This window comes from Silurus aristotelis (assembly GCF_946808225.1).
Source record: "Silurus aristotelis genome assembly, chromosome: 11".
NCBI classification, from domain to species: Eukaryota; Metazoa; Chordata; class Actinopteri; order Siluriformes; family Siluridae; genus Silurus; species Silurus aristotelis.
The window spans coordinates 21,912,963-21,939,276 of NC_139584.1; the positions used below are offsets into that span (position 1 = coordinate 21,912,963).

The 26,314-nt window shown below is 37.1% G+C and overlaps 1 protein-coding gene across 3 annotated transcripts in view; it reads right to left on the minus strand.

The window, feature by feature from the left end:
• Positions 1-16,029: 16,029 nt before the first annotated feature.
• Positions 16,030-26,314, minus strand: part of cacna2d3a (calcium channel, voltage-dependent, alpha 2/delta subunit 3a) — a 261,628-nt gene continuing 251,343 nt past the window's right edge. For all 3 annotated transcript variants that reach the window (XM_083554430.1, XM_083554429.1, XM_083554428.1), the window contains 3 exons: positions 18,796-18,911; positions 17,034-17,113; positions 16,030-16,648 (listed from right to left, as the gene is read on the minus strand). In XM_083554430.1, coding sequence (XP_083410556.1) covers positions 16,556-16,648; positions 17,034-17,113; positions 18,796-18,911 — 289 coding nt within the window. In that variant the 3' untranslated portion in view covers positions 16,030-16,555. The remainder of the gene's footprint in view (positions 16,649-17,033; positions 17,114-18,795; positions 18,912-26,314) is intronic.

Sequence of the window (26,314 nt, forward strand, 5' to 3'; positions counted from 1 at the left end):
ATATGGGTGCGCTTTATAGTCCGGAAATTACGGTGGTATAGTTTAGAAGTTTCTCTTGAAAACATATACCAAAATGGTTGCTGAAATGTGAAGGGTGGAGGGCTTTTTTGAGATACTCTCTCTCTCTCTCTCTCTCTCTCTCTCTCTCTCTCTCTCTCTCTCTCACACACACACACACACACACACACACACACACACATATATATATATATATATATATATATATATATATATATATATATATATATATATATATATATATATATATATATATATACAGTGAGGAAAATAAGTATTTGAACACCCTGCTATTTTGCAAGTTCTCCCACTTAGAAATCATGGAGGGGTCTAAAATTGTCATCGTAGGTGCATGTCCACTGTGAGAGACATAATCTAAAAAAAAAATCCAGAAATCACAATGTATGATTTTTTTAACTATTTATGTGTATGATACAGCTGCAAATAAGTATTTAAACACCTGAGAAAGTCAATGTTAATATTTGGTACAGTAGCCTTTGTTTGCAATTACAGAAGTCAAACGTTTCCTGTAGTTTTTCACCAGGTTTGCACACACTGCAGGAGGGATTTTGGCCCACTCCTCCACACAGATCTTCTCTAGATCAGTCAGGTTTCTGGCCTGTCGCTGAGAAACACGAAGTTTGAGCTCCCTCCAAAGATTCTCTATTGAGTTTAGGTCTGGAGACTGGCTAGGCCACGCCAGAACCTTGATATGCTTCTTACAGAGCCACTCCTTGGTTATCCTGGCTGTGTGCTTCGGGTCATTGTCATGTTGGAAGACCCAGCCTCGACCCATCTTCAATGCTCTAACTGAGGGAAGTAGGTTGTTCCCCAAAATCTCGCAATACATGGCCCCGGTCATCCTCTCCTTAATACAGTGCAGTCGCCCTGTCCTATGTGCAGAAAAACACCCCCAAAGCATGATGCTACCACCCCCATGCTTCACAGTAGGGATGGTGTTCTTGGGATGGTACGTTTAGTGCAATTATGAACCAAAAGTTCTATTTTGGTCTCATCTGACCACATGACTTTCTCCCATGACTCCTCTGGATCATCCAAATGGTCATTGGCAAACTTAAGACGTGCCTGGACATGTGCTGGTTTAAGCAGGGAAACCTTCCGTGCCATGCATGATTTCAAACCATGACGTCTTAGTGTATTACCAACAGTAACCTTGGAAAAGGTGGTCCCAGCTCTTTTCAGGTCATTGACCAGCTCCTCCCGTGTAGTTCTGGGCTGATTTCTTACCTTCCTTAGGATCATTGAGACCCCACGAGGTGAGATCTTGCATGGAGACCCAGTCAGAGGGAGATTGACAGTCATGTTTAGCTTCTTCCATTTTCTAATGATTGCTCCAACAGTGGACCTTTTTTCACCAAGCTGCTTGGCAATTTTCCCGTAGCCCTTTCCAGCTTTGTGGAGGTGTACAATTTTGTCTCTAGTGTCTTTGGACAGCTCTTTGGTCTTGGCCATGTTAGTAGTTGGATTCTTACTGATTGTATGGGGTGGACAGGTGTCTTTCTGCAGCTAACGACCTCAAACAGGTGCATCTAATTTAGGATAATAAATGTAGTGGAGGTGGACATTTTAAAGGCAGACTAATAGGTCTTTGAGGGTCAGAATTCTAGCTGATAGACAGGTGTTCAAATACTTATTTGCAGCTGTATCATACAAATAAATAGTTTAAAAATCATATATTGTGATTTCTGGATTTTTTTTTTTTTAGATTATGTCTCTCACAGTGGACATGCACCTACGATGACAATTTCAGACCCCTCCATGATTTCTAAGTGGGAGAACTTGCAAAATAGCAGGGTGTTCAAATACTTATTTTCCTCACTGTATACGTGTGTGTGTGTGTGTGTGTGTGTGTGTGTGTGTGTGTGTGTGTGTGTGTTTACCAGCTGATCATTTTACTGTGACACGCTTCACAAAACACAAGGTTGTGTGTGGAGCAGGGGACAAGAGATCCTTTAGTTCCAGGCTTCACAGCAGTGAAACTCCATATGAATGATCTGTGTTGTACATTTACATCACATTCAGCACATGGAAAGCTCTGACATAATTTCCTGATGATGTAAGCACCTGCAGTTTTCATTCAAACCTAAAATTTTAGGAGAACATCAATGAAGACAACATTTCTAAAGCTGATTTAAAGTCTGTATGTGTTGGAAAGAACTAATAAAGAGCAATTTTGAAAAATGTTATGCCAGTGACTGCAGTGACTTCTTTCCTTTCAATGAGCATTAATGCAAAATACCTACCTACCTACCTACGTACCTGCCTACCCACCCAATCACACATTTATGTGCTTTTCCTTTTATAAAGAACACACAATATTTTTGTACTCTTTTTGAATCTGCATAATCCTTTGCATATTTGTTTGAGATTAAACACACTTCTCTCTGTGTGTGTGTGTGTGTGTGTGTGTGTGTGTGTGTGTGTGTGTGTGTGTGTGTGTGTGTGTGTGTGTGTGTGTGTGTGACCAGAGCATGATCTCAGCAAAATGAACAATGAAGACATAATATCTAAAACTGTAAAAGTAGGAGAAACTCAAAACACTTGGGCTGAAGTGAAAGGATTTGTGTGTCCAATGCTAAATGACATTGCGAGGTTAAAAGGGTAAAAGGGGGAGTAAACATTTACTTTATATCACTGGTATTTAAGGTGAACGGCAACATAACGTCCTGCTGTACAAAAACAGAGAGGAAAATGAGAGGTGAACTAAGGAGAAGGTGAAGTTTTAGGTGTGTTCACTCTTTCACACTTTTCCCACTTTTTAATTTCATATATTGACATTTTGTACAATGGTTTTGTTTTCTTGCACTTACAGTACAGTGCTGCTGAAAGCCACTGAAGCAGAAATGTTTAAAGCGCTTTAACAAGCACATTAACAGTAATCCAGTGAGTGATTTATCCTTCTCTAGTTCTCGTTTCATATTTCACTCGTGGAGTTCAGAGAAGAAATCAATAGCCTAACATTTCTCCTATTGTAAATAAGGAAACACCACTCTCATCCAAATCTCTCTCTTTCTCTCTCTTTCTCTTTCTCTTTCTCAGCATGGCCTAATTTCACCAGTGGTGCAAATTCATGCTTCTTGGGACTATTTTGGGACTGTATAACATCCCATTTTACATTAAGTACCCATTTGCTTTTAGAATAACCTCCACTCTCCTGTGAAGATGTCCCACTAGATTTTGGAGTGTCCTTGTGGAGATTTGTGCTTATTCAGCCAAAGGGGTGTAAGTAAAGTCAGGTACTGATGTAGGTGATGTGAGGAGGCCTGGGGTGCAGTCAGCGTTCATATTCACCATAAAAGTGTTCAATAGAGTTGTGGTCGATGTTATATAGCAGACCACTCAATATCTTCCACTTCAAACCATGCATAACATAACTTCATTGAGTTTGCATTGTGCACAGGGACATTGTCATGCTAGAACAGGTTTGGGTTTCCAAGTTCAAGTAAAGGGAAAATTTAATTCTACCACATCCAGAGACTCCAACGGCTGGAAGAGTCAAACCTTTGCCCATCTAGTGTAACTAAGTGCATGAGTTTTTATTTTACATATGATTAGTTTGCTTATTTAAATGTCAATTGTTCTAAAGCTGACAACAAATTTGGCCAGGCTCATATTTCAAAAATTAAGTCTAACAATCTCAGATTGATGCTGAAACCTACCCCAGTTTTTTGCAGGGCAATAAACACACATATATGCAAACACACACACCATGGGGCAAATACTGCCCTCTTTTTTTGGGGTGGGTGGAAAAATGCAGAGACTGGAGGACACCTGCATGTTCTTATTTTTACACATGTCCATATGCCATTTTTACTGTGTGGTTTTGCAATGTGTTAGTATAAGGCTCATGAATAAATCAGTGAGACACAAACTGTCTGCACAGCAATCACTGAGTGTAAATGACTTAAACATGTGCTATAAGTGTGTGATACTTTACTTTAGACTTGTCAAGAAAAGCAGCATGTGAAACCAATCTAAAACATACACTCCACATAGACAAGCTTCACCCAAACAGAGAGTCATTTATTCATGCTGGAGATTATATCCCCACCTGAAAAGAAATCTAAATGTGCATGCAAAAAGAATGCATTAAAGTACTAATTACCTGATTAAACTGGTTAAAGTGTTACTGAGACACAGCCACTTGTATGCAACATTATGCATAATATTATAATGTTTTATTTGACATACACACACCATGCAGTTTATAAAGAGCACCTGTACACTTGCAAATGTATGCAGTTATCTAATCAGCCTGCCATGTGACAACAGTGCAATGCTAAATCATGCTAAATAATGCTGATAAAAAGGCAAAGCCTTCAGACAACGGTCATTATTCTTTGACCTCTCTTAGTCAAGTCAAGTCAATTCAAGTTTATTTCACAACAGACATTCTCTCAAAGCAGCTTTACGGAAATCAACAGTCAAGGTGAATGTGTGCATTTATCCCTGATGAGCAGCCTGTGGCGGGGAAAAACTTCCCTAGATGTTATGAGGAAGAAACCTTGAGAGGAACCAGATTCAAAAGTGGGAACCCATCCTCATTTGGGTGACATCAAGAGTCTTAGCATGAAGGCATTTCCACATCAGAAAGTTTGTTTTCCAGATCATTCTGTGTTAACACTAGTGACATTTAGTATGTGAAAGCTCGGTGTTTAAACTAATGGACTGATCAGAAGGTTGTGAATTCAAATCTCAGCTCCACCAAGCTGCCACAGCTGGACCCTTGAGTCAGACCCTTAACCCTTAACTGCTCAGCTGTAAAAAAAAATTTGATACCCAGTACAGTGCTTGAATAAGGGTGTCTGCTATATGCCATAAATAGTCTCATGGCATTTTGTGATATAGTCACAAACTTTAATATATTGATTTGTGTCCATGGACACAAATTTCCTTTTTTTTTCTGTGTCACTCCATATTAAAAAAATATTTTTACTGTATTTTGACTGGAAGGAACAACTAATAATGGTTTATAATAGCGAATAGCTTACCAACTATAAAGCAATAAAAACAAGGATAAAATCTCCTGCTTAAATGTTGAGTAAAAGTGATACAAATAAAAAAATCAATGACAAATTAGAGGGAAAAAAAACAAAAAACAATACAGCATCTGTGGTGTCCAGTGGCAGAAAGAAAACTTTGGTGGAGGCACCAAAAATATTTGCTACTGAAATACAGATAGTCCTCTACTTACGATGGAGGTATGTTACGATGACACATCGTAAGTCAAAAATATCATAAGCGTAACTCAGGGGCCATCTGTATATTACATAGAAAGTCATCCTTAGTGACATGAAAAAAAGGGAAATTCGTGTCTATGAACACGAATCAATAGATTACACTTTGTGACTATAACATGAAATGTTGTGAGCCTGGACTAAAATGCAGACTGGTCCTTTGATTCTGAATTCTTGTAAATCAGCCAATCTGGCATCCAAAACCATGCTGTACCACAGTAAGAAATGACACTTTTTTCCATTATTTATGTTTAAAGTTAAGTGTATACAGTAGTTTATTATAGGATAATATACAGCTGTACAGGAGTTTCTAATAAAGTGCACGGTGACTGTGTGTATACAGGAGCTCCCTACTTTACAAACATTCACTTTACGAACTTTTGCAGATACGAACAAACCTGTCCTCAAAGTGAAATTTGTTTATAATCTGAAGAATTCAAAATGGAGGAGAGCCGTCACTAGCTAGTGGCATAACGAGTCTACACGATGCGTACTGGATTAGGGCAAATGCATTTATTTAAGTGAATTTTTTAATTAATCAATTTTTTTTATTACTTAATACAAAATATTGTATACAGTATTTTGATTATTTCGATTTGTTTTAGTATATTTTATTGTTTATTTGATAGTATTTATAGCTCTTACATCATAATTAGAGATGCGTATTCAATAACGAACACAGTAACAACTTACGAACAAATTTATGGTACGAAGATAACTTGATTGCAAGGTGGGAAGCATCTGTATGTGTGTTCATGTGTGAGTTTGTACATATATATCCTATTTCCAGTGTCAGCTGTGAAAGGAATTTTATAAAAACTGTTATTTTGGCAGTTTTCTGTTTCAGTTTCACTATTTTTACATTTCTGAATACTTATATCAAGATGTTTTAAACAATTTAGAGCCTGGCAAGTTGTTTCTTGTTGCCCAGCTGCGGATCGCATTTGTTATTATCAAGGCACAAACAAAACAAACAAACAAACAAACAAACAAAAAAACTAAGAAATAGCTGTCTGTAGGAATAAAGAAGTCCATTTTAAAGCTTGGGAAACGGGAAATTTATCATAGCCATTGCACAAGCATTGGGCATATTTAGTACAACCACTTGGAATATCCTAAAAAAAAAGAAAGCAATCACTGTTGTACTTGATGTTAATCACTCAGTCAGTCATGCAGCAGGAGTGAAATATGCATATCACATCATACAGACACTGAATAAAATGTAAAATAAAGATTATAGTACAGATGGGCTACAACACCAAATACCTCATCTGGTTTCACTACTGTCAGCCAAGAACAGGAGCATGCTCAATCAAAGTGGACAAATTGAGATTTAGGATAATAAGAAAATAAAGTAGAACAAGACATTTTTATCAAAATCCTTCATCAGCTGTGCAAGCAAATTGCCTTTGAAGCTGGTCAAATGAAAACCAGTAGATATGTGAAATGTGTTATGATGTAATAGTTTTCAGCATTCATTAGAGCCTTTCATTTCATGAGTTCCCAGGTTGTAGAGAGACTGTTTATTCCTTTGTTTCATCACTTTAGTTTATCCACAATAATGCGATCATACAGAGATATCATTATTGTTATATCCATTGCTGTCGAAAGGATTTGTTACTATAAAAAGGTGCAAAAACACTCCAAAAACAACCCCTCTTGGTTTACATTACATTTACATTAACAGCATATAGCAGATGCCCTTATCACTTATGCTGCCATGGGCCTTCAAAGTCAATACTGCTGGCCCTTTTACCATAGTCTTCCTAAGAAATAGCTCTGTTTTTAACTAATCAGATTTTAAATTCTCTTTACAGAGTAGCGTCAGCATTTTTCCGTCCTCTGGTTGGTTGGTCATAGGAAAACTGTTACAGCCAAGTTCGACTGGCAAAACACATCAGTAGCACTCTGCACACATTAATACATCAGAGTTGGATTTTTTTATGCCTACAAAGGAAGAGAAATTGATTTGGTCTCGGACATACTTAAAAATACATTTTGAAGAAAAGCTAGACATCGTGAGAGGTTGGCCAACCCTGAAGCTAGCTAGCTTGTCTCAGCCCGGGAAAGGGTTTGTTTGCCACTTCCAGACCAGTAAATACGAGCCGTACCACTGGCTTACAGCCTCTGAGGAGCAGTGCAAATTATGAGTATGCATCTCTGGTAAGTAGGGTGTATTTTATTTGAATTTTTAATGTTTTTGTCATGTTATTAGACAAATATTGATTCCGAACTGCTCCAGATGATGTACGTGGCACAGTTGCGATAGTGTAGAGGTTTGGAGTTTTCTTAACTGGGTTTCTTGCTTAAGTAAAATGGTATTAACCCTCCATATGTTAAATGCCTCTCTCTCTCTCTCTCTCTCTCTCTCTCTCTCTCTCTCTCTCTCTCTCTCTGATGCCACACGTTGTTATATTGCGTCTTTTGTATAGTATTGATGGTTTGTATAATTGCAACATGATAGCAGTGGTAAGAGATGGATTAAGTTGGGTAAGTCCCCACTGAAGGCCCAGGTACCAAATGCACGGCTAATAATATATACATTCTAAAGCTTGGTGATTAAGACACAGCCTAAGAATACCAGCACTCTGTTGGGAAGGAACTTTTTTACTTGCAAGTTTTTTTGTTTTTGTTTGTTTTGTTTTTTTGCAGAATTAAGGACTGCTGTAAGAGTTAGACATTAACATGTTGTTCAAAGACTGCTAGTGACTCAGCTGTTTTGAACTTCACATAAAAGTTTGCTACACCTTGCCAGTGCCAAGACTGGAAAGAATCCTGAACCATGCCTTCCTTGTACCCTTAGAGATAATGTAACTATTCAAGCAATGGTTGAGGATTGGAGGAAGTGTAGCACAGTATTTGGTGAGATTAGTGCAGTGAGGTAGATGGATGCTGGTTAATTTTTGGATTTGTAATCCATCATCAGTCTTTTCCAACGGGGTGGTGGGAAAGGTTGTAACCAACCTCATGCAACTTCATTCTGGATCAATTGCAGAGGTCAAATGTCTTTGAGAAGTAGATGTCTTTGCAGTAATCCAGTCTTGAGAACCAGCACCTGACTGGCCTTTGTGGATTAAAATTGTCAAATTCTCCTCATATTATTTCTTACATGCTATGCAGGACAGAGTACCCAATATTTTCATTAATATATGAGAAGTGATTAGTAACAAAAACTGATCTTGTGATTTTAGTGGCTGTATTTGCAAGACATTTGCATGGGTTACATCTGAAGTGACTGCATGCAGTAAGTATTGCACATTATTTAATTCACTTCTGACAAGCATGATTATATGTAGGAGATGATTGGAGTTTCTATTCATGCTGCTCAACTTCCCCAGAAATCCTGCATTGTGAAGTTTTAAATATAATTTCAGCCATTGTCTTATTAGTTGGAGCAAACCGATGTGCACATGCAAAAACTATATAATGTGGAGTACCATCAAGAGTGTCTTATTTTGAGAATAAGTATAACATTCTGTCATCCCTGCCTTGTTAGGAGCCACCAGAGATGAGGTGAGCATCATATGGACTCACTTGGAGTGAAAGCCTGCTGCGTTTGGATGGTGAAGCGTGACAAGGAATTCCAAATGTGTTCATATGGGTTCGAGATGTTACATATCAAGAACTTAGCTCGTATGTGGTGTGTTTCGCAGTCTGTAGCTTTAGGCGGTGAATCTGGTTGCATTGTGTTCCACTACACAGGTTGAGTAACAAAAACACAAACAAACAATGGCTTTTGGAAACACTGCACACTTATTACCTCCATATTAACATCCATATTTTCTGCAGAATAAGACACAGGATTTTCTTTATAATTTTTTGCAAATTGTTCATCTAACACACACACACACACACACACACACACACACACACACACACACACACACACACACACATACACACACACACACACACACACACACACACACACGAGAGTGTTAGTACAGCTGGAGGTGAAATCCGGCTGCCCAGCGAGGAGTATGTAGAGTGCTGCACTCTGTGTGTGTGTGTGTGTGTGTGTGTGTGTGTGTGTGTGTGTGTGTGTGTGTGTGTGCACGCTGACAGGCTGCTCTGTTTCTTCTGACACCCAGGGGGCAAATTTGTCATTTTGCTTTTATTTGATTTTCTTCTCTGTGGTGGGATGGCTCTGCTCATTATCACTATGCCTGCCAAGAGGAAAGAAGAGAAGAAAGAAAGAAAGAAAGAAAGAAAGAAAGAAAGAAAGAAAGAAAGAAAGAAAGAAAGAAAGAAAGAAAGAAAGAAAGAAAGAAGGGGGGTAAATAAAAGAAAAAGCAAATCAGAGAGCGAGAGAGAGAGAGAGAGAGAGAGAGAGAGAGAGAGAGAGAGAGAGAGAGAACAATGGACTTCTACAGATTGTATATTACAGTGAGAGAACAGCAGATAACAGTAATGTCAGTGGCGTTAGGACACTTTTGAAGTTAATATTATTCCTTTAGGTAAACTCAACCAGTGTATTACAGTAACAACCCAGCAGTAGAAGTCCTGAACTTTATGTATTCTCTTTACACTGCTTATACAATCCACTGTACATTTCTGATTATATCTACCGTAATTTCTAGACTATTAAGCGATGGGATTAAGAGATAATTCAGACATTTGCAGAGGAGGGACATGGGGTATATCAGTAGGAGAATGCTGAGGATGGAGGCCAAAAAGGAGGTTCATGCATGTGGTGAAGGAAGACATGCATGTAGTTGGTTTGAAAGAGTCAGATGTAGAGGACATTGTAGTATGGAGACGAATGATCTTCTGTGGCGACCCCTAATGGGAGAAACGACAAATAGTCGTACCACAAAGGTTTACATCAGTCACACTGTCCACAGTACATTCAAAAAGTTTCAGGATGGCATGTATAGAGATGTGTGGATTTGACATTTCCGGCCAGTATGTTTCTGAATTTGACCAAAAAACTGTGGAATTTACAGGAGTTTACTGGTCCATATACAGCTCTTTTCAAGTGGTGCATACTACTTTTAAATTCACAGATTTTTTTTGCACTGTATTTATTTTGAATCTCCACCATAATCTTCATTTAACCACAGAAGTCTGCAAGCCAATCAAATGTGCAAATTTTAGATCCTTCAGTGTCAGGGCTCTAGCAGAATAATTCACTTTCTGTGTCTTGATAAAGGTCTGCACTTCAGGTATCACATGCTTAGTCAGCAGCAGCAGTTTGTGACCATGTGAGCTTTAGTGGCTAAATATTTCTGGATGACATAAGTTTCTACATCACCTGTACTGGGGCCACACACACACACACACACACACACACACACACACACACACACACACACACACACACACACACACACACACACACACACACACAAAAACATGTTTGTATAATGCTACACAATATTGAAAATGATCAACCATTCGATATAATACCTGGTAAGCAGTTCCCCTGTGATGGTCCATTTCCACTAATAAAGAGTGCAGTATATTTTATATAGGAGTATCTGAAAAAAAAGGTTTCACTGTTACTTGATGCCATATTACTTGATGGACTTCTCTGCTTTTCAGCTGAAGGTGGCTTTACATGAACAGCCTAAAGACACACGATTACTGTAGCTGATTTCACTCAAGAACCATGAAGATGGATTTGGACTTCAATTAATACAAACAATTTGCTACAATGGCTTAGGAACTCAATTGCTATGAACAGTTTTACACTTAAGTGACCGTCAGTGAAAAATGTATAAACTCAACAATAATGGAACTATAATAATGGATCAAATCATCTTAGGGAGTTGTTCCTTGCCACTCACAACTGGCTTACTTATTTCCTCTCAATGTTTTTATATATAGTCTCAGGTAGATTCTTATTCTCACTGTATCCTCTGGCTTGCTCACTAAAGCACTGTCTTAGAAAAGTTGCAAAATGGAGCTCCACTGCTGTCAAACAGGATAAGGAAGCTGAGGCTACATTGGGCACAGATTCACAAAACCCGATAGATGAAGTTTGGAAAAACCCAACATTCATCCAAACTTTAGCTGTCTGTTTTGATGAGCCTGCACCCACTACAGCCTCAGCTTCCTTTGCTCTTTACCACAGTTGTAAAGAAAGTGTTTATTTGATTTCCTGTAGCCTTCCTGTCAGTTTGAACCAGTCTGACCATGATTTTCTGACCTCTCTTATCAACATGATGCTTTTGCCTGCAGAACTGTTGCTCACTGCATGTTTTTTGCACCATTTTAGAGAGTGTGTAAAAACCCAAACAAACGATTTTTGAAGAATTAAAAAATAATAACAATGTCATGGTTAATGGTCACCTTTTTTCCCAATACTAAAGCTTAATGTGAATATTAAGTAAAGATCTTGCCAAGTATCTGCATGATTTAATGCATTGTGCTTCTGCCGCATTATTGTTCGAGTATCATGATGAGTGTATTTATGAGCACAATTTATGATGTGGGAAGTCTCTTATGATGCTGAAAACAATGAAATTCTTTTCTATTATTTTCCTGGTATTGTACTCAAACCATAGCTTGGCTGCCATGACCTGATTCATGCTGCTGCACAATTTCTTAAAATCAGCTTTCAAATAAGCAGGTTATTAAACCAAGCCTTAGACAAGCTTTTTTCTAGTGAACAAAACCAGTTTCACATCCATGTAGCATGCAATGTACAGTACTGTATATACAGTACAGCACAGATACCTTCATCTTATTTCAATACAGTTTAGTTGTTCATTCTATCACAAATATCAGCTTTACAGAAATAAATCGATTGTGAGTATAAACGTTCCTTTTATACTAAAAATGTATCCCACATGTTTATCCCTAATGAGCATGCCAGAGGCCACCGTGGCAAGGAAACTCCCTGAGATGAAACAAGGAAGAAATCTCATTTGGAAGACACTGAATCATGTGATTATAAATAATCTCTTACAGTGTACTACAGTATTTGGTCAAAAAGCCAAATTGTGTGTTCAGGAAAATTAATATAGTCAAAATTGCAGAATTCAGTTTAACTGAATTGGAAAGATGCACACTGGTCTATGCAAAGATGATATATATAACAGATGAAAATGCAGATCAAAGCAAAAAGCAAGGCAGGAGGTCAACAAAAATACTTATCAAAAAATACTAAATTATATATTCCGAAAGCATAGTGGCCTCCATAATTCAACACCATCCCTCTTGTTTAAAGCTTCCAGTTCGAATTCTATGTTGTCTACTGTAGAATTTCTACATCTACAATAATGAAGTACACTGCAGTGACATACAGTGTCTTTGTGTGCTGAAATAGCTCAGCGCTACCAGATCTTGAAAATTAAGGGCATTTCACCGTTGATTTGATGGAAATCCAGACTATGTTTTTTAATATAAGTAACTCGCTCCATGACATAAGTTTTAGGAAAATACATGTCGATTATGAAAGACATGCTGTTAGTCAGTATAAGGTCTCAAATAAAAAAAAAAAAATTCAATAGGAACAGTGGGTTGGTATTAAATGAAGTGTGGGATGGGTATGGGAATGAAGTAAGAACCACTGATGGTAATGAAATAGTAGTTTGGTAATTCTGACCACAAGGCAGATGTCTTATTATCTGCTGTTTTCCCTCTCTCTCTCTCTCTCTCTCTCTCTCTCTCTCTCTCTCTCTCTCTCTCTCTGTTGTTTTGACCCAGCCTAACGAGTCGAGTGGTGCGCCGTGCTTCTGATGTGGGTGGTCTTCTTCCTCATATCGTTCCTAACTTCATCTTGTCTGCAGGCCATGGAATAAACCTTGAGGCCATGATGTCACGATCCTTTCCGTTAACCACGGTGCCACAGCAGCCCGGAGCGTGACCCTCTGCTGACCACCTCATTCCAAATCCTACCGAAACCACACAAGTCATTAAGCATTCCACTTTGATTCGATGTAACAACATTTGTACTACCAATTTTAAATAACGTCTTACCTTTCCTCCACAACACCGAACTTGAAATCTAATTACGACGAACGCTGGGGAAATAAGTATAATTTCAAAACTTGTGCGGTCTCCAAAGGTCCCTCGCAGTTGCACTCGGTGAACCCGATTCTAACCCGCCATTTCATACTCTTTCACCTCTCGTCTTGTGAGTTTTGCACCACAAGTATGCGAAATGCAGGGGTTCGCTGAAATAGACGCACATAAAAAAAAAAAAAAAAGAAAAGAAAAAAAAGGAGGCAGTGTGTTCTTATTATCTGAGGTAAAACACTAGCATGTGAGGGAATCTCCCAAGTTAATGTGTGTGTGCCCTTGATCTGTTTTCATTTCTGCATAATTTGTCTTGAAACTATGGTCACACTGCTGAGGTTTGGCTTATCTGTAGGGCTAAGGGGGGAAAATAGGCAGCATGAAGACTAGCAGAATTACCCATGATTAAAGCAATCACATAAATAGTCCAAACATGTCAATCTTCTAGCAAAAATCAGCTGGAACACAGAATAGATATTATTGCACTATTAAGATATTATTTTGTGTGTCTATGTGTGTGTGTGTGTGTGTGTGTGTGTGTGTGTGTGTGTGTGTGTGTGTGTGTGTGTGTACGTTACTGTATTTTTGTCAAAGCAGATCACTTTCAGTTTAAATTACGAAATGATTCATTACTAAAAAAACAGAGTATTAGAGTTTACATTTCTTTCAATCATTTGCAGTCTATCATACTGAATGTATTGTGTGTTCTTCAGTTAGGATAGACAGAGAAATGACACAGAAAAAGAAAAAGAATAGTATGCTGCTTTGAGACAATGTCTGTTGTGAAAAGCGCTATAGAAATAAATGCTACAAGTGTGAAGCAGCAGATTCATTGGTGCAGGGCAGTGTGGTAGCTGGTGCACTTACAAAGACACCAGTATAAAGTTTCAGTTTTGACATCCACACCAGATTAATATCTGATAACAAATGGTTTGAGGATTATTTTTGTGGAAGCCAAAAAAATAAAAAATAAAATGCAACAGCGCCAATAGTGGTCATAGGAAAAATAGACAGAAGGGTGTGAAGATGTGAAGCTTGAAGTGATTTCTTTCTATCTTAAACTGTAGATTTAAACACTCTGTTTCACTCTTATACAATCAAACACAATTGTGTTACATGATTTATATAATGTGCTTTATTTTCAGGAAATGTTTGAATTGTTGTTGTTCTTTTTTTTTTACATGTTTGGTATTTCAGAAAATGCTATACTGATTCCATAGGAAAATTGTTGAACAACATGTTTGGTATTTGGAGAAACCAATGATCAAAAGATGCATCTGCTTATCAGTATTTAAATATCTGTGTACTATTTTTTTTTTTTTTATCGAAATGTAATTGAACAGTGAAAAGCATGTAGCTTTTCCAACCTGTTCATTACTGTGACACCATTGCTGTAATCCTAATAATAATCTAAATTCTAGTAATCATGTCAAATATAAATTCTTGATTTCTGATACATTGACATCTCTATAAGGTGACTGTTGCATCTTTTGGAAGTTATTTAATGATTCATTCTTTTATTATATACTTCCCCAAAACCATGATTATGATGAGTGACAAATTAAAGTATGTTCTGTCTCAAGTCCTCAAGATAAAAAATGGACTGTATCACTAGACAAGTGTATCACAAAACAAGCTATAGTCACTATCTGTTAAGCTGGTCTGTTACTGTGGAGACAACATGCACAGAGTGAGATGGTTTGAGACATAGAACACAAATACAGCAGAGTTGAGAGATAAAAATGGATGTGAACACGATGTGGCTTTAAAAAAGCGAACGTTAAGGAAAAGGACAAGCGTTATGACAGATTCTCTTCATTTTTAGAAACGATTCCATATAGAAATAAAGCATTAAGACACAGCCAGCAGTGTGAGAAGTCACATGCCATAAAGTCATTATATTATAAAACAACAGAAAAGTTGACATAAGAGAAAATTTTTTTTTATAAAATGCTGCCTCTATATATTTGGTTTAATACAAAATTGCCCCAAGTATATTCAGAAGAACCATTTGTAAGCAATTGCCATTAACGTTTTTTTTAATAGATTGTTGCCAAAATTTTAAGTAACTGTCAGCAAAATGTAAGCCAAGTTATCCAAAGCCAAATTTCCAGTAATTTCAAGTCCCATCACAATTCTTCATCCATTTGACATTTTTCTGTGCTAGCAAAAAAGCCTAAAAGCCCAATATTTTGTAAATCTGATGCTAATAACTGTAGAAAATCAAGTGAAATATATTGCAGAGTAATAGTCCAAATATTACAGATCAATGATTGAGATATATGGTGTATTCCTTCACCTCGAGTGCTATTTGGCCCTTGATGCTTTCTGGATGTCAAAATTCCTACCACTTAATTTTTCAAAATGTCAATAACTTTGGAGAGACAGGAAAATATGGTTAAGGGTGCTATTGTTCATTAGCAATGGGCCGTGGAGAGCTCCAATTTTTTTTTCTATGAAATGGGATTCCTCATTTTTGTTTCTCGCATAAGCACATAGACACTAATACCTTGTGTAGTGCAGAATAAGAACATTGCTCTCTCTGCTTGGGTCATTCTGTCTGTCTCGCACCATCCTAATGGAGTGCAGATGTGCATGGAGGATGAGAACATGTTCTTCTCATGCAGTGTAAGTAAAAGTTCTGGTATTTGATCTCTCTCTCTCTCTCTCTCTCTCTCTCTCTCTCTCTCTCTCTCTCTCTCTCTTAAACACACAACACACACAACACATACACACACACACACATACATGCATTTAAGTGTCAACCACAACTTTTTGATGAATTTTAAAGGATCATTTTATTTTAAAAAGTACACAAACAGGACTAATTTCATTCATTATAAGGCAAAGCTCATACAGAACCACTGACATTAGTAGACATTGTAGTCCATGATCACAGTTGTATGGTTAACACTTGTAATTTCTAAAGCGAACCTTTACTGGTTTTACAGTATATTGATGCATAATGTTCATCATTAGTTCATATTTCTTTGTTTATTTAGACTTTTTTTTAAAACACTTTCCAATAATTTTAACAAGCACACCAGCAATACTCCAAGTTTCAATATATTACCATTATATTTATTTCAGTATTAATGAATAATGTTAATGAAAAATGCCCCTGAATTTAAATTCAAGATTGAAAGAATAAAAAAAAAAAAAAAAAGAAAGAATCTCCACAAGGCTGCACCATTTTAGTTATGTTTACTTATTTGCTCAGTGTCAGGGGTTGTTTATGTCATCGCTTTTGCATGCTGGATCAGCTCGAGTCTGGCCGAGGTGATCCATGGTTTTTAGGGGATGAGGAACTCTCGTCACCTTGGCAACAGTGCAATTAACAAAGCAAAGAATGTCACCATTACAGACGGAGTCAGGTTGAACGCCTGGCCACATTCCATCGAGTTTTCCTGTGAAAAACAGGTCAGATTACATTTAATATTTTCATACATTATTTGTGAACATGCAAGTGTTTAAAATTATAACAGGTTTATTCAACCTTTTATTCATTTATAGTCTGTGTGGTTTATCCTGGTCAGGTTGGATCCGAAGTCTATCCTGAGAAAACTGATAGGAATACACCCCATGCATGCACATATTCACATTAATGGGAAGTTTCATTTAGCCAATCCACCTGAATGTTTTGGGAAGGAAACTGGAGAACCCAAATGAAGCCCTTAATGAAAACATGCAAATGTCTCTATACACAATAACCCGAAAACAGCATCTATTGCAGCAATTAACCATGGATTTACATCAAATAAATGTTAGGTGAATATTTCTTTTTGACGTTACCTCAGGATGGAAAGGGTGGCATGTGTCTGGACGTCTTCTGTCCTTTTGCAATTTTAAGCGCTCACATTTCAGGGATTCATTATGTGCAGCCAGGTTAAGGAAAACCCACTCCATGCAACAGACATTTCATAGAAATAACTATAAAAAATACATTCACCCCAACTGGATGTCAGCAATGAGATTATTTTTTCTTTTAAGAATCCATCTTAACCATAAAGTGGCAGCTTGTTTGCTAAGTTAGACAGCACTAAGTAATTGAAATTTACTCAGATCAGCTCAGATTTCACTCGGGTATTTATCATTTGCACCATTTTCTTATGATACGCTTTAGACAGACATCTCCAGAGCTGACAAAGAGCAGCGATGGGAAATGATGTTGTCAGATTTTATGCCTCAGAAACACACTGGACCCATACGAGCATTTTGAGAGCGAGTGTCTGGTGTTGATCATGGTTTCATTCTGGGTCATTGTGAAACACGCCATCTGTTTTGCTCAAGAGAGCGTTCATTGTACTGAGAACCTCAGCAGAGTCACCGCAGAGCACGCTTAATTTCAGCACAAACATCTCTTAGCCTTTTCATCTCTATTCAAACAATGAGGCCAAATCAACTCTCGACAAAAAATTACAAATGAAAAATTCACAAGTTTCTTCCCTCTAACATTTATATTTGAGCTTTTTTTTTGCAATTCTTGGACTAAATAAATAAAAATCAATTTGAAAAATTATACCAGACCTAGCACCCAGGACTTTAACATGATAAAGGAAAAGAAAAAAAACGTGTGTTAAATAGATGCATTAACTGAAATGTTTATTTGGTTGGCTGATACTAAATCTAATAAAGAGTTAAACCAAAAAAAAAATTTGTAAGAAATGTAAAAATAAAACTTAAAGTTGCATTATATGTTGATTAATGTAGGCAGCAAATTGTATAAATAATAATAATAATAATAATAATAATAATAATAATAATAATATAATAATAATAATAATAATAATAATAATAATAATAATAATATAATAATAATAATAATAATAATAATAATAATAATATAATAATAATAATAATAATAATAATAATAATAATAATAATATAATAATAATAATAATAATAATAATAATAATAATAATAATAATAATAATAACAATGATGTGCCAATTTAAGCATTTATCCAATCAGCCAAACAGTTGAAAATATAAAAATAAAAAAGAGCGACTTTCAGTTCTGTAGCTTCAGTTTCTTGCTTCCCATGCCTGATGTGGTCTTCTGCTGTTGTAGACCTCAAGATTGAATGTTTTGTGCATGCTGATATGCTTTCCTGCTCACTGTGATTGTAAAGAGTGCTTAATTAACTATACAGACTGCAAATCGACTTCCTCTCTCATCTACAAGGCATTTTTATCTTCAGTTCACTCAGTCTTTTTTGCTTTTTGAAAATCTCAGTGAAACAGTAAAATGAAACAACTACTAAGTTAAAATTTCTGAGGTCATATTTATTTTGATTAGGATGTTTGATGTGACCATTATTCGAAGCTCTTGACCTCTACCTGCATGATTTTCTGACTTGAACTGCTATCACATGATTGGCTAAACTAGAAGAAGAAGCAGGTGTACATGGCTTCCTAACACACCTTAGCAGGACTCAACAGTTTCAGCCTGAAATAAAACAATATAAGATTTGATGTAGCATATCATTTCATTTGTGTGTACTGTGTCACAGATTTTTCAGGCTTCCTCCTGTTTACTTTCATATCTTAAAGGATATACATAATTTCAATGGGGTCCATAGTGATGGGTCCAAACTCTCTGCATTGACACTTATTGTCCACCACCACCAAGAAAAGGTTACTGCTGGGAATTTGCTGAATGACAAACGACCTTAAGATTCCAGAAAACACAGTACAGAGAGAAAACAAGCAGATAAGATTTTATATATATATATATATATATATATATATATATATATATATATATATATATATATATATATATATATATATATATATGTGTGTGTGTGTGTGTGTGTGTGTGTGTGTGTGTGTGTGTGTGTGTGTGTGTGTGTGTGTGTGTGTGCCTTGTGATACACTGCATATATCAAATCCTTGACTCCACTCAAACCGTTAGATATTTTATATGTACATATTCCAAAAAGATAACATCCATTCACAGCCACCTCATCTCTCAGCTCTCTTCATCTCTTTCTCTTACACACATATACACACACACAGACAACACACACCACATATTTTAAACGGTCCGAGAGGGTGTGATTTGTATATCTATTAATGAGGTTGTGCATGCCAAGTTCAGTGTAGCTCTCCATACTTTTATCCGCTCCACCAGATGTGCTGCCATTGTTTCATCCTCGCTCACCACTTTAATCAAACTTCACAGAGGAAAGCCGAAGCCTGGCCAGTGAAGTGTTGCAAAATATAAAACACTCAAATACAAGGGGAAGGACAAATTGGAACCACACTCAAATTCGATTTTCTTTTTTGTTTTAATATAAAAGATTTTTTTTAGATGTCGGGGTGATGGATTCAGAGCGGGCTGATTTATGCGTTTCTGCAAGACTTATGGGGAAGAAGAGAAGAGAGGATGATTTGTCTGTTCTTTCTTTATCTCTGTCTCCCTGTTTTTTTTAAAGCATGACTGATTTATAGTTTTTCCCGTGCATCGGTTTTATCACACGCTTGGTGGATTCTTGTCCGCTCAGATAGGACTTCAGCGCCAGCGAGCTCAAACTATCCCAGATACAACCAGATAGAACCAAAGACCCAACAGTGACCTCGCTGTATCTAAATCAAGCACAGAGGTGCACTGCTTAACATGTTGTCTTGATTAATCAGAGATGAATGAAATGTCAATGCCTCGAAGTCTCCGCCGAATGGACTATGAATACTTGAATACTCGCATTCCATGTGGCTGCTCTGTTACACACTGACACAACTGTTTGCTGAAAAGCGCGTTCTGCCCAATCTCATGTTTTCATATTCTTATAATGAATTACGTTTACAAAAATCCAAGAATTTCTCTGCCTTGTACATCTCTTAAAAAAAAACATACGCACACTTCAAAATTTGTCATAATTGCCAACACAATTTAGCATGTGAACAGCTACAATAACACACCACTGACAGATAAAGCACACAACTGTCAGAAACAATATGTGCTATTGTCTGCTTTGGGAAAAAAAAATTAGATTAAGATTATAAATAGAGATTGTACTATAAGTATTGTATTGCTAACTGTTGGAAGACTTGCAAGACAGAGTTAAGAAGAGTTTTGGAAAAAGAAAAAGCTGAGGAAAGAGAATGGTCTATGAGAAATTTAAATTTGAATAAATATTAGAACCTGAACAGGAGTGATTATAAACCCATATATATATACAGTGAGGAAAATAAGTATTTGAACACCCTGCTATTTTGCAAGTTCTCCCACTTAGAAATCATGGAGGGGTCTGAAATTGTCATCGTAGGTGCATGTCCACTGTGAGAGACATAATCTAAAAATCCAGAAATCAAAATATATGATTTTTAAACTGTTTATTTGTATGATACAGCTGCAAATAAGTATTTGAACACCTGTCTATCAGCTAGAATTCTGACCCTCAAAGACCTGTTAGTCTGCCTTTAAAATGTCCACCTCCACTACATTTATCATCCTAAATTAGATGCACCTGTTTGATCGTCGTTAGCTGCATAAAGACACCTGTCCACCCCATACAATCAGTAAGAATCCAACTACTAACATGGCCAAGACCAAAATGCTGTCCAAAAACACTAAAGACAAAATTGTACACCTCCACAAGGCTGGAAAGGGCTACGGGGAAATTGCCAAGCAGCTTGGTGAAAAAAGGTCCACTGTTGGAGCAATTATTAGAAAATGGAAGAAGCTAAACATGACTGTCAATCTCCCTCGGACTGGGGCTCCATGCAAGATCTCACCTCGTGGGATCTCAATGATCCTAAGGAAGGTGAGAAATCAGCCCAGAACTACACGGGAGGAGCTGGTCAATGACCTAAAAAGAGCTGGGACCACCGTTTCCAAGGCTACTGTTGGTAATACACTAAGACATCATGGTTTGAATCATGCATGGCACGGAAGGTTCCCCTGCTTAAACCAGCACATGTCTAGGCATGTCTTAAGTTTGCCAATGACCATTTGGATGATCCAGAGGAGTCATGGGAGAAAGTCATGTGGTCAGATGAGACCAAAATAGAACTTTTGGGTCATAATTCCACTAAACGTGTTTGGAAGAAGAAGAATGATGAGTACCATCCCAAGAACACCATCCATACTGTGAAGCATGGGGGTGGTAGCATCATGCTTTGGGGGTGTTTTTCTGCACATGGGACAGGGCGACTGCACTGTATTAAGGAGAGGATGACCGGGGCCTTGTATTGCGAAATTTTGGGGAACAACCTTTCCCCCAGTTAGAGCATTGAAGATGGGTCAAGGCTGGGTCTTCCAACATGACAATGACCCGAAGCACACAGCCAGGATAACCAAGGAGTGGCTCTGTAAAAAGCATATCAAGGTTCTGGCGTGGCCTAGCCAGTCTCCAGACCTAAACCCAATAGAGAATCTTTGGAGGGAGCTCAAACTCCGTGTTTCTCAGCGACAGGCCAGAAACCTGACTGATCTAGAGAAGATCTGTGTGGAGGAGTGGGCCAAAATCCCCCCTGCAGTGTGTGCAAACCTGGTGAAAAACTACAGGAAACATTTGACCTCTGTAATTGCAAACAAAGGCTACTGTACCAAATATTAACATTGACTTTCTCAGGTGTTCAAATACTTATTTGCAGCTGTATCATACAAATAAATAGTTAAAAAAATCATACATTGTGATTTCTCAATTTATTTTTTTTTTATTATGTCTCTCACAGTGGACATGCACCTACGATGACAATTTCAGACCCCTCCATGATTTCTAAGTGGGAGAACTTGCAAAATAGCAGGGTGTTCAAATACTTATTTTCCTCACTGTATATATATATATTATATATATATATATATATATATATATATATATATATATATATATATATATATATATATATATATATATATATATATATATATATGTGTGTGTGTGTGTGTCAAATAAACCTACCATAAACATTTTAGACTGTTAAATTCTTTGTAAGGGGGGAAATGTACAAAATCAGCAGGGGATCAAATAATTATTTCCCCCACTGAACATTTAGAACAGATTAAAATGTGCGATTAAGTTGCAATTAATCACGATTAAATATTTAAATTGATTGACAGCCCTAACACACACACACACACACACACACACACACACACACACACACACACACACACACACATATATACAGTGAGGAAAATAAGTATTTGAACACCCTGCTATTCTGCAAGTTCTCCCACTTAGAAATCATGGAGGGGTCTGAAATTGTCATCGTAGGTGCATGTCCACTGTGAGAGACATAATCTAAAAAAAAAATATCAAGAAATCACAATATATGATTTTTTAACTATTTATTTGTATGATACAGTTGCAAATAAGTATTTGAACACCTAAGAAAGTCAATGTTAATATTTGGTACAGTAGCCTTTGTTTGCAATTACAGAGGTCAAACGTTTCCTGTAGTTTTTCACCAGGTTTGCACACACTGCAGGAGGGATTTTGGCCCACTCCTCCACACAGATCTTCTCTAGATCAGTCAGGTTTCTGGTCTGTCGCTGAGAAACACAGAGTTTGAGCTCCCTCCAAAGATTCTCTATTGGGTTTAGGTCTGGAGACTGGCTAGGCCACGCCAGAACCTTGATATGCTTCTTACATAGCCACTCCTTGCTTATCCTGGCTGTGTGCTTCGGGTAACTGTCATGTTGGAAGACCCAGCCTCGACCCATCTTCAATGCTCTAACTGAGGAAAGGAGGTTGTTCCCTCAAAATCTCGCAATACATGGCCCCGGTCATCCTCTCCTTAATACAGTGCAGTCGCCCTGTCCCATGTGCAGAAAAACACCCCCAAAGCATGATGCTACCACCCCCATGCTTCACAGTAGGGATGGTGTTCTTGGGATAGTACTCATCATTCTTCTTCCTCCAAACACGTTTAGTGGAATTATGACCCAAAAGTTCTATTTTGGTCTCATCTGACCACATGACTTTCTCCCATGACTCCTCTGGATCATCCAAATGGTCATTGGCAAACAAAAAAGCCTGGACATGTGCTGGTTTAAGAAGGGGAACCTTCCGTGCCATGCATGATTTCAAACCATGACGTCTTAGTGTATTACCAACAGTAACCTTGGAAACGGTAGTGCCAGCTCTTTTCAGGTCATTGACCAGCTCCTCCTGTGTAGTTCTGGGCTGATTTCTCACCTTCCTTAGGATCATTAAGACCCAACGAGGTGAGATCTTGCATGGAGCCCCAGTCCGAGGGAGATTGACAGTCATGTTTAGCTTCTTCCATTTTCTAATGATTGCTCCAACAGTGGATCTTTTTTTACCAAGCTGCTTGGCAATTTCCCCGTAGCCCTTTCCAGCCTTGTGGAGGTGTACAATTTTGTCTCTAGTGTCTTTTGACAGCTCTTTGGTCTTGGCCAAATATTAGTTAGTAGTTAACAGTCATGTTAGTAGTTGGATTCTTACTGATTGTATGGGGTGGACAGGTGTCTTTATGCAGCTAACGACCTCAAACAGGTGCATCTAATTTAGGATAATAAATGTAGTGGAGGTGGACATTTTAAAGGCAGAATAACAGGTCTTTGAGGGGCAGAATTCTAGCTGATAGACAGGTGTTCAAATACTTATTTGCAGCTGTATCATACAAATAAATAGTTACAAAATCATACATTGTGATTTCTGGATTTTTTTTTTAGATTATGTCTCTCACAGTGGACATGCACCTACGATGACAATTTCAGACCCCTCCATGATTTCTAAGTGGGAGAACTTGAAAAATAGCAGGGTGTTCAAATACTTATTTTCCTCACTGTATATATATATATATATATATATATATATATATATATATATATATATATATATATATATATATATACACCTTATAAATCTAAACTGCTATACAAGCTGCTCTAAACTCTCTAAAATGTATCCAAGTTTCATCCATGTAAAATTTTTCTAGTATATATATATATATATATATATATATATATATATATATATATATATATATATATATACATTTGTATTTCACTGAGTGAAATAAGTATTTCATCCCATATTAACCAAGAACACCCAAAATAGTCCTGTATCTTTGAGAAAGAACTCCTAAAATCAACTCATTATGTGTATAAAAGACACCATCACAGAATCAACCTCTTCCATTCACACATCTTCACAACCATGGGTAAGACCAAAAAACCTGTCAAAGGACATCAGGGACAAGATTGTACAAGACCATCAGCAAGAAACATGGTGCGAAAGAGACCACTGTTGGTGCGATAATTCGAAAATGGAAGAAATGCAAGGTAAGTCAGTGGACCTCGTTCTGGAGCTCCATGCAAAATCTTACCTCATGGGGTAAGAATTATTCTGAGATAAGTTAGGGATCAGGGCAGAATTACACAGGAGGAGCTTGTGAATGATCTCAAGGGAGCTGAGACCACAGTCACCAAGAAAACCATTGGTGACACACCAAGGTCCTTCTGCTCAAGAATGTACATGAACACCTGAATGGTTCAGAGAAGGCTTGGGAGGATGTGATGTGGTCAGATGAGAACAAAATTGAACTCTTTGGCATCATTGCCATGTTTGGAGGCAGAGAAATGATAAATATGACCCCAAGAACACCATCCCCACTGTCAAACATTGAAGAGAAAACATTCTGCTTTGGGGCTGTTTCTCTGTTGAGGGTACAGGAAGACCTCACCACATGAACGGGGCCATGCACTGCAGAATCTTGGATGAGAACCTCCTGACCTCAGCCAAAACACTGAAGATGGGTGGTGGATGTGTTATCCAGCATGACAATTACCCACAACATATGGCCCAGGCAACATTCTGATAGCCTTGTTGCACATTCCAGCCTTGTGCAGGTCTACAATCTTGTCCTTGACGTCCTTTGACAGCTCTTTAGTCTTTCCCATGGTGGTGGAGAGATTTGAATAGAAGAGGTTGATTCTGTGTGAGTTGATAGGAGCTCTTTCCTAAAGGGACAAGAGTAATTTGGGTGTGTGGGAGTCAGCATTCTTGCTGGTTGGTAGGGAATCAAATACTTATTTCACTCTAGCAAATATAGTAAACTATATTAACTATATCAAAATTAATTTATATATAATATAAATGTATAATATATTTCGGGATTTTTTATTATTATTTTGTTTCTCTCTGTTAAATTAAACCTACCATAAACATTTTTGACTGTTTATTTCTTCGTAAGGGGTAAATAAAAAAATCAACAACAATTTTTTTAAATTATTATTATTATTTTCACATTTTTAATACTCTAATCATTGGCATGGTTAACATAACTGCTTTTCTGCAAATGTATGTTCATTATTAGTGAAACCGTATTCAATATAGAGCATGAAGACAAAATATTCTTGTAAAAGTTTTAAAGTGATTATGGTGATTTAAATTATGTAAATCAGTCTGGACACCAAACAGAACTTTTGCTGTGTTTCCTCACAGACTGTTTTAATTGTCAGATATGTGCATCATAATGGAGTTTGGTGCTTGATTTGAGATTTGACACATCAGTAAAACAAAAATGTATTGATTCAAAATTATTTTTCAGTGAAGTTTCTTTATTTATTTTAATATCTGAGTAAAGAAAGAATGTTGTGAATAAATGTGTGTTGCATTGAAGGTTCACACTTTTACTATATATGTTATATGATTATATGAACAAAAAAACACTTTATGGACAACAGTTTGAGAAAACCTGGCCTAAAGATTTCTGTTTTGTTTTGTTCATATAGTCACATACCATCCCTTTTCACATTCAGTTTCTGTTTGCCGTTATATTAACCTCTACTCTTTGGGGAAGAACTTCCACTAGAACAGTCAAGAAGTCAATAGAACTTTTAGATTTACTGTATACAGTCTATCAGTGACAGTCTTTTTTTATTTTAAAGAGACAGACAATATTTTTGTTTGTTTTCAGGAAAGAATTTACCATTTTTGTTTAAATTGTTTGGTATGTGAAAAATGGCATATGGCATATGATAAAAAAAAAAGCAGCTGCTTGTCTGTATTTAGAAGTTTTTGTGTCTACGTGTACTTTTTACTTTTTTTTATTTTACAAATTCTTACACTATTGAAGAGAAGGAATGATATACTG